Source organism: Stigmatopora nigra, chromosome 8 (assembly GCF_051989575.1).
Source record: "Stigmatopora nigra isolate UIUO_SnigA chromosome 8, RoL_Snig_1.1, whole genome shotgun sequence".
Taxonomy (NCBI): domain Eukaryota; kingdom Metazoa; phylum Chordata; class Actinopteri; order Syngnathiformes; family Syngnathidae; genus Stigmatopora; species Stigmatopora nigra.
The window spans coordinates 673,088-682,159 of record NC_135515.1 but is presented as its reverse complement, the minus strand read 5'-3'; the positions used below and the strand labels follow the sequence as shown (position 1 = coordinate 682,159).

General features: G+C 47.3%; 2 protein-coding genes across 2 annotated transcripts; one reads left to right on the top strand and one right to left on the bottom strand.

Annotated features, from left to right (window-relative positions):
* Positions 1-912: 912 nt before the first annotated feature.
* On the bottom strand, positions 913-3,345 carry irf2bp1 (interferon regulatory factor 2 binding protein 1). The gene is made up of 2 exons (XM_077722725.1): positions 2,019-3,345; positions 913-1,643 (listed from the first exon to the last, which is right to left on the bottom strand). The coding sequence occupies exons 1-2, from the start codon at positions 3,008-3,010 to the stop codon at positions 1,388-1,390; spliced, it is 1,248 nt and encodes a 415-aa protein (XP_077578851.1). The 5' UTR covers positions 3,011-3,345; the 3' UTR covers positions 913-1,387.
* LOC144200514 (uncharacterized) lies at positions 2,623-5,252 on the top strand. The gene is made up of 3 exons (XM_077722726.1): positions 2,623-3,778; positions 3,871-4,012; positions 4,382-5,252. The coding sequence occupies exons 1-3, from the start codon at positions 3,697-3,699 to the stop codon at positions 5,127-5,129; spliced, it is 972 nt and encodes a 323-aa protein (XP_077578852.1). The 5' UTR covers positions 2,623-3,696; the 3' UTR covers positions 5,130-5,252.
* The last annotated feature ends 3,820 nt before the right edge of the window (positions 5,253-9,072 follow it).

Sequence of the window (9,072 nt, the reverse complement as noted above, 5' to 3'; positions counted from 1 at the left end):
TTAACTGGTACGTAAAGTCATCACTAAAGATGGGTGACGTCACGTAGGCGTGTGCATGTGGAATACACAAGACACTGCGTGTGCATGTGAATGGCAGCTGTCTCAATGGTGGTGTAATGCGCGCATGCGGGAGGTCGTCGGTCGGGGGGTGACGGTGGGGGGGATTAGGGTACAACAGGAAGGCGAGGGGAGGGGGCACGCACGCGCACCTGGCATCAAGAAACTTGTGGCTGGATCAAGGGGACACCAAGTAATGATGCAATTAAGTCTGATAATCCGGTTAGTGACGTCATCAGACGGTGACCATGATCATTCAAAATGATGGGATGGGAATTGATTGGAATCTTTTTTTGAAGTAATAAAATCCCAGAAAAAATAGTTTTCTCACGAATACTTGAGGCAAAAAAGTACTTAAAAAACAAAGTATTTTGACATACTTTAACTTTGGGGAAACAATTTAGTTGATTGACAATGGCCTTTTTGATGTTTTTATTAGATAAATGGTTGGTTTACCTGTGAATATAAAGGAAAATATATTTGTTCTTAAAACGCTTGCGTAGAAGTCAGTTCTAAAACAATAAAACAAAAATGGTCTTCACATCGCCTTGTAGTATTCGCTACATACGCAAAGTCGTCCTTGTAATACGCATTTATTGTGTGTGTGTGTGGCCTCCCCCCTCGCCTCCTTTTAATGTGAATGCTCCCCACGTCGTCCATTAGCACGTGCATAATTACTTCCACAATAGCAGTAATGAGTTGACACTAATGGAGGAAATCACACATCCACTTACACTTATTCCCTATTATACTATACATTTTACATGCGGAACACTTCTAGCTAGCATCACGACAGCTCTAGCTAGCACCGCGGCGTCACCTAGCGGTTAAAGGCAGAAAAGTCCCAACACAAAGTCGTTTTTCCCACGTCTGGTTTATTTCAACATTTTATACAAGAAGTTTATAAGTCAAAAGACGAGCTAGCAGATTCGTTGTCACCGCGGCTGGAAGGCACTTGCACCGTTAGCATTGTTAGCATGTAGCCATAGATAGATTGTATACACATAGATTGGCTTTGGTTGGTTTGGTTCGTATGGGCGAGGAACATTCGGCTATTTTTTCCCAAAAGGGCGTCAAACTTAAGGTCAAAACAAAAGAACACAAGAGTTTAGCACTGAAATGCCACAAACCGTTTTCAATGGAAACAACGGGGAATTTTCTAGAAGGAACAGCGTTCTCTTGTACATTCACAAAATGGCAGGCAGATCACACCGCACGTCAAACTGGATGTTTGTTCATTGTGTTTTTGTTGTCAGCTTTGTATCCAAGTCCTTCACCGCCACCTTCGCCCCCCGCCTACGTTTCAGGTCTGCGCGGACAGACGGCGCCATCACGTCTCGCGCTCCTTCTTGACGGTGACGTCGCCGCCCTGCGCCCCCGAGCCGTTGGGCCCGCCGCCGGGAGGGGCGGCGGAGGGCGCGGTGGCCGCCCCGGTGCCCAGGATGGTGGATACCTCACCCTGCATGAACGCCCAAGGGGGGCTGTTGGCAGACGTGTCCAATGGACAGCGATCGCCGCTGGGACAGTAGACCTCGCCGTCCCCTCGCCGGCTCTGGATGTACACTCGGGTGCAGGGGAAGCAGAACCTGTAAGTACCAGCATATTATTATTTGATATATACTTGAAATTAGAAATTACATTGTTAGTATCACACTTCCCTTGACACTCGACCACTAAATTAAAATGTATCTTTTCCAAAACTTTTCAAATGTCCCCAATTCTATCTAAAATGCAACTTTTGCATGAAATCCTAAAGGCCCTTGAATCTAAACGAATCATGATAGACGTAAATAGACCTAATGTTGTCGTTGTCCAAGAAGTGCATTTTATGTCATCAATTTGCTCATCTATAGCCTTGGCTAACCATAAAAAACAAGGTCCCCTTTGAAATATCTATTCGTGCTGACCTGTGGCCCCACAAAAACAAGCAATTGACTTTTAAGTACGGATAGTTTACACACCTGTGACCCGGCACGGACGGGCACTGCACAAAGTGGGTGTCCTCCAGCCTCTCGTGGCACAGCGTGCAGGACAGGGTGCTTCCGGTCAGGCCGCCACCCGACGTGGAGCCTAACTCGGAAGCTCCGCTGTGGGGCAGCGCCGCCGCCGCGGCAGTGGCGGCTTCGGACGAGCCGCCGGAGGCCAGCGGTTCTCCCCCGGAGCGGGCGGTGGGGGCACGCGGCTGTCTGGCCGGCGACGACGCGGGCTTGGGGCTGGTCTGACTGACCGAGGCCGACGAGGAGGGCAAGCCGGCGCTCTTGGCGGAGCCCCCGTGGCCCTGGGACTGTAATTTGGGCTGGGAAGAGCTGAGCTCCCGCTCCAGCTCCGGTGTGATGAAGGGGGCGATGCCCATGCTGATGCCCAGCTGCCGCCGGTTCATCTCGGCCAGCACGGGCGCCGGGAAGATCATGGGGCCGCTCATGGGGGCCGTCCGGGCGGTCAGGCCGGCCGGCATGCCCGCCAGCAGCCCGTGGGGGATCCCGGCGATGCTCTGAGTCACTAGATTTGGGGGTATGGCCGCCCCAATCATGGGTCTCCGGCTGGCGCTGGGACTCTGCCGGTTGACTTCTTGCGGAAGCGGCGGTGGTGGCGGTTGGCCCTCGCGGTGCAGCCCGTTGGGCGGCACCCGAGCGCCGTCTCCTCGGCCTCCGCGCTCATAGCGCTCGCCATGTGAGCGAGCACCGTCCGTCGAAGGCTCCCCGCGGCCGGGCACGGCGTGCTTGTGAGGCGATGGTCCCGGGCCCGGCGAGCGGACGTTACCGTCCTGCATGCCGTGGCTGCGCTTGAGTTGCCGCGCGCTGGCGATCAAAAACTCGATCTGGTTGGCACCCTCGTAGTTGACGCAGCCGCGGCACACCACCTCGCTAAAGTCCCACACCACGGTCCACGGCATCTTGGGCAGGTCGCATAGGTAGCACCACTGCCGCCGCGACGACGACGAAGGGGACGACATGACTGCCGTAAGGCGAGACGGCTGGAGGACTGACTGGCTAGCCGGCTAACCCGAACGAGCGAGCGAGCACACGTTAGCAGCTCACGTTCAAGGTATTCCCTTTAAAGCCGGCGCTGTTTGCAAAATAGCTTAGCTTTCAGATCTCCCTGGCGCCTTTCGTCAAAAGTACAAACATTTTAGCGACGAAAACTAAAACAAAACTTTGTCAATATAAACGACGTCCCCCCTCACATTTCTGATTTGTTTACCCACTGGGGCCTGCTCATTGCTGTCAACCCGCTCTCTCTGCAGACGTTTGGCTCTTACGTAACTCTGGTAAGTGTATTGTGGGGATGTAGTTTTTATGTCCAACTTATCAACGTGAAGTGAAGCACCACGTGTGCTTATTGGACTACAAACAAATGGCACCTCGACCGAGGGAGCCGACCGCTGTCGCCCACGCGGGCGTGCAGACGAGTTGCATTGTGGGTGACGCAGTTATTTCACCGGACTGTTTAAACACGGCCAACGCGCCACGACTGGTCATTGGACTACAAGCGTGGACGCGAAGGAAGTGACGTAGAGCGAGTTCACAGGAAGCAACGTAAGGAGTTCAAAGTTCAGCTTCCTGTCCACGGGCGCACGTGCACTTCCGCAAAAACATTCATACCAAACGGTTTTTAAGTCGTAGTTTGTTAATTTAAAATATGCCCCGAGATATGTCTTCGTCGAGCGAAGACGAAGTAGACGAAGCGACAACGCAGACGTCGCCAAAGCCAAAGGAAATCGGTAAATTGACAAAAATAAACTTTTTTCTCTGAAGCAAAAGTCGAAAAATGGCGTGTCCGTTATTGAACGGAAAATCTTCTTCCCTTTCGTAGTGAAGAGCAACTACTACAAGTGTCCGGATGACTTTGTGAGCTTCAGCCACAAACCTTGCAGTAGTACGTTGGCGAAGAACCTTAAGAACACCGAAAATGAACTATGGCTCGTCAAGGCGCCTGCCAGCTTTGATCCACGATGGTAAGTCACCTATTTGATTCTCTGCCAACTACAGTATTTGTATCTAAAAAAAACATTCTTAAAGAAGGAAAAAAATCACACTTGGCCTAAAATAACTCCCCTTATGATGTTTTATGCTAAAACTGTTCCAGTCAAGTAATGTAGAATCCATCACTACGTTTATTTCCCTCATAATGATGGCGGAGCTTCCAAAATCCTACAAATCTTCCGTAATTTCTCACGCCAGTCTTCACCAAACTACCAAATACGCATTCTGTATAAAAACTACGAGTAAAAGTGCTGACAAAATCCGTAAATCCTCCAATTTTTGACATTGGGCAGCCCTGTTGTGAAAAAAAGTAGTGTAACAACTGCACTTTGCTTTTGCAGTTTGCGGGGCGTGGACGTGAATCTTTCCGGTTTTCAAACGCTAAAGCTCCCTTCGGCGGCGGCGCACGGGTCCCACGGCGTGCAGCTCTACAACGTCGTGTCGTCCGATCGCGGGCCCGCCGACCTCCGCTTGCTCACCACCGGTTCTTCCCCGGCCGAAATCGGACCTGCTTTCTCCGGCCTGCTGAGCATATGTGAGTCTTACGGCGGCGACCGCCCTTCGCCCCACGTCATCCACGCCGACCCCGCGCCGGACATTATTCCCGGACTCAAGCAGAGATTCCAGCCATTCGGAAGCAAGACGCCAGTTTCGGCGTACGAAGACAAGAAGAAGAAGAAGAAAAAAAAGAAAGATAAGAAAGACTTGCCTGTCAAAATAGAGGACGTGCCGGTGGAAGAGGAAAATGAGGAGAAAGGACAGGAACATAGGCCGAAAAAAAGGAAAAAGAAAGACCGGGACAATGATGACGATGACCAAAACGAAAAGGCGCTCATGTTGCAAGTGAAAATTGAGCCGGAACAAGACGTTTTGCTCCAAGAGGACGAGCCGGTCAAAAAGAAGAAAAAGAAAAAGAAAGACCGGAACAATGATGATGATGATGACGACGAACAAAGGGAAAAGGAGGTCATGGTGCAAGTGAAAATTGACCCGGAAGAAGAAGAAGAAGAAGACGCCGCTTTGCTCCAAGAGGACGAACCGGCCAAAAAGAAGAAAAAGAAAAAGAAGAGCAAATCGGAGCAGGATTAAATTTCATCTTGGACTGCTTGGTCGGAGACCTTTCACAAATTCATGTTGGAGTACTTTTCTAACCCTCCTTGTAACTCAAAGCAGTTCTCTTATCATGAATAAAGAAAATGCTGTTCAACAGTTTCACTGTGTTATGCACTTGCGCAAAATTCCATTCATTTTCCGGGCCACTTATTTCAAGTCTCGCAGGGCATATACGTATATAGATCCATGATTCATTTGAAAAATGATTAGAATTTGGAAATATCAACTAAAATGTAACCCATTAAAAAAGGAACAACAACTTAAATTTTAATTAAGAAAGGCCTGTTTTGTATTTTGCTCTGAGCATTTCTGTTTTTCTCAATAACTTTAATTGTGGCCGCCATTGACATCATGTGACGTCTCGAGAAAGCTAAAATCATAACTTGAATTTAACTCCAAAACTTGAATTTGATGAACACCACCTACTTTTTCATGTTATAAAATCCAAAAGAAGTACTCCCATCAACCACCCTTTGACCTTTGCTCAGTTTTCTCTAAAAGGCCTTCTTTCGTCATATCCGAGCGTGTCCACCAGGTGTCGCTACCTTACCATTTTCCTCATTTGAATTTCACCCAATCAAGTCTTTTTCAGTTTGCGTTTTCCCAACCACTGCATAACCGTGCTTTTTGTGTGTGTGTTTTCAGGATTCGCATGGCCGTTGGTCACGTGGGTGCTAATCCTTCCCCGAGTGTGGTCGTGACTCGTAATGAGCTCCAACATCTGCTCGTGTGGAGACGACACATCACTCGCAAGGTCAGACATCACATGACAACAACACGTTGCAGACAAATCACTTGAACTGATTGGCTGGCGTCCAATTTATGTTTGGGACGGCTAGCTCTCTTAATAACAAGAATAATTCCTCGTTTAAATTGGAAATATAGCCGTCGTTTCTTCTCCCAATAGAGCCACCACAAAGAACGACACAAGTCATCAGCCATTTTGGCTCTTTGTGGCCAATTTGGGTTGTCCTTCACAATTCCACATTCAACCTATCTCCTTAATCCTAAATTCCGTATTCCGTCAACATTGGCCGAGACAGAGTACGGCGCCCCCCAATTCTCGTTGTTTTTTTTCAAGCACGCGTGGTGTAGTCGAAGCGGATGAATAATAAATGCAGCTTGAAGTTTGGCCGCGACGTGTTCCGACTGCCAAGGCCGGCCTCAGCTGACGGGACGCCAAACGGAGGGGGGGGGGGGGGGGTCCTTCCATACGGATAATGAATTGCCAGAGTGATTCCTCCCGAGCCCCCGCCCCCACACCTTCCTCCCTTTCCGCTTTCTTTTCTGTCCAAACGACATGGCAACATTTCGCCGGGCGAGCCCGCGGCAACGGGGCTGTTGCCGTAGCAACGGGACCTGCCAATTTTGGGGAGGTGGGGGGCCTCATCTGTGTGATACACTCACACACACACACACACATCGTCAATCAACACGGTTGCGAAGGCACACACTTTGTGGCGTCGCTTTCCCAACATTCGGCATTGCGGGAGACTGCGGCAGACATCAATCGCGATCCGACGTTGACATTGGCCACGCCCCCCTCCACGAGCACCCCTTTGACTAGCAAAAGCTAACCCACTCAAATGATGACAGGAATGAACTCATTGACAGCTTTTAGACGCCCAATCCGTCGACTTTTGTGCTAGATTTTGGGATATTTTACAATTTGCCATTGCCCTTCCAGACACGAAATTTATTGACAAGCTTTTGATAATAATATTTCAAACCAAAGATTGGCTAAATACAATTGGAAAATGACTAAAAAATGTGAAAATATTCAGAATTAAATTTAAAGAAATATTGGAATTGAAATGAGAAAAAAATATTTTTTAAATGAAGTCATTATTCTCAGTTAAAATATGTTTTTAATGAAATGTACATATTTACTTTAGTTGATTTTCATGTTTTCGAAATGATTTTTCTTATATTTCCAATGCTTTTGGCCAGATTTTTTTCTCCAACTTAATTGTAGTATACACACAGGAGAGGTGGTCACCATGGCAACAGCAGCAAGCCTCAAAGAGGGCCGTTGCCGTGACGCTAAAATGACGACAACACATAAGCGGCAATCGCAAATCCTCCAATTGAAACAGATTGGACGTCTATAGCCGTCAGAAAGTTGAAAGCGAGCCAAAGCTCGTGTCGTCGTCCGCAATGTATTGATTGGCTCATCGTGCAATTACAGTAAGCCACCAGAGAGGTCGCCTTTGTCCAAGTAAATCTTACCTTGCATTCCTTGTTTTTTTCCCCCTTGACGCCCACATCAAGTTTCGGCTAGATTTGTTTAAAAAACAAAAATAATTAGCAAAAATATTCGTCACAAACAAGCATCTCATCACCTTTATTTCGTCTTTTTTTAAATATACATCTTTAAATCCACGCTGTGAGCGTCGGTTTTAGCTGCCATCAAATTTTATTTACAAAGGGCACTTGTTGGAGTTTAATATAAACTACCGTATTGCATTTTGGGGAAATAATATCCACAAATTAGCATCATGTCTGCTTGAAACTTCTTCACAGACACACTGGTTCACATTCATTTTTTTTCTTTGTTTGTGCTTGCATTTTTGCTGGAGATTTTGGCCGTTTTGGTCAAAGTTCACACTTTTGAGGTTTATGGTTTAAATCTGACCTGGGCTGAATTCCTAGGGCCAAATTCTGTATTTTCTGACATAGCGAACTTTTGTGCGTTGAGGGAATTCCGGAGAAGCCCCGGTGGTCCCCACGCTAGCTCGTTAGCGGCGACAAGGCGCTCCCATCAATTTCCATTCCTGGCCTCGATTATCCGCCGTGGGGAAGAGCGCCTTTTAATCTAAAGTCTAATGCCTTGCTCACCGCATCCATACATGGAAAAATATCATCATTTTAGCAGTCTTTCTGTTTCTTAACCCGGCTTTGTTTTATACGCAGACTGGACGAGACGAGAATGGTCTGGACTGGACAGCAATTGAGCAAGCCAACCAACCAAACCGCCTCCCATGATGCACTGCAACGTGAGTACATATTTCATTTCTACAATTTGAGGGGAAATTGAAATGAAGGTCAGTGTCGTGCGTAGAATTCGTTAGCTACTTCTTTGGACTGCGCTTTTTTTCCACTGTAAAACATCAAAATTGCCGTCATCTTTTTTAGCAAAAACAAAATGTGCATTTAATTTAAGACTCGTAACAAACCACAGTTAACTGATATGGCCCATCTTAATTTTAAATTGTATGTATGCGTGTGTGTGTGTATTTAATACCGCTAAAATCTCTTAATTGCGTTCATATAATAGATAACTTAGTAGGTCATCTAAAAAAACAACTTTAATTTATCTTGGCTAAGCCATTTTGAACTAGTTTCCAGTGAATTTTAAACTTTTTTTTTTTTACTAATACACAGAGCGACGGACAATTTTTTTACAATTGCGTCAAATTTATAGGCGATAGGATCATAATTGTGGAAGAATTTGGACTATTTGAGCTTGGTACGTTTGACCTTGTGGTGACCTGGTTGTTTTAACTAGACTTTCAGTTTTTGGTGGCTCCGCAGTTTGGACACCAAAGACCCTATAGACGTAATGTTTGTATTTTTTCGAAAGATTTGTACACGGAAGACCGTGAAACGTTGGCCTAGTGTAAGAAAGATGGTGTCTCTTCATCTGGATGGACAGTGATTAAGTTTAGTTTCAAATCTAAGCGTAGAAGAGCAAAAAAATGACCTCGGTCGGAGAAGGAGGAGCTTCTTTATCTGGCGGATGAGGAGGAAGGAGAAAGAGTGTGCGGGAGGATAAGGAGGAGAGTGACGGGAGATTGGTCGGCGGGCGGGCGGTCGGGCGAGCCATGCTGTGAATGAAGACCGCCGGCTTTTTCCAGGAGATTTTCGCCAGGGGGAGGGAGGGAGGCGCTGGAACTCGCCGTGTTGTGGAATCATGGCG

Excerpts from the sequence above, each read along its gene's own strand:
- irf2bp1 (XM_077722725.1), bottom strand. The coding sequence starts at position 3,010 with ATGTCGTCCCCTTCGTCGTCGTCGCGGCGGCAGTGGTGCTACCTATGC. Across the intron at positions 1,644-2,018 it reads CCGTCCGTGCCGGGTCACAG|GTTCTGCTTCCCCTGCACCC; the intron begins GTGTGTAAACTA and ends TGGTACTTACAG.
- LOC144200514 (XM_077722726.1), top strand. The coding sequence starts at position 3,697 with ATGCCCCGAGATATGTCTTCGTCGAGCGAAGACGAAGTAGACGAAGCG. Across the intron at positions 3,779-3,870 it reads GCCAAAGCCAAAGGAAATCG|TGAAGAGCAACTACTACAAG; the intron begins GTAAATTGACAA and ends TCCCTTTCGTAG. Across the intron at positions 4,013-4,381 it reads GCCAGCTTTGATCCACGATG|TTTGCGGGGCGTGGACGTGA; the intron begins GTAAGTCACCTA and ends TTGCTTTTGCAG.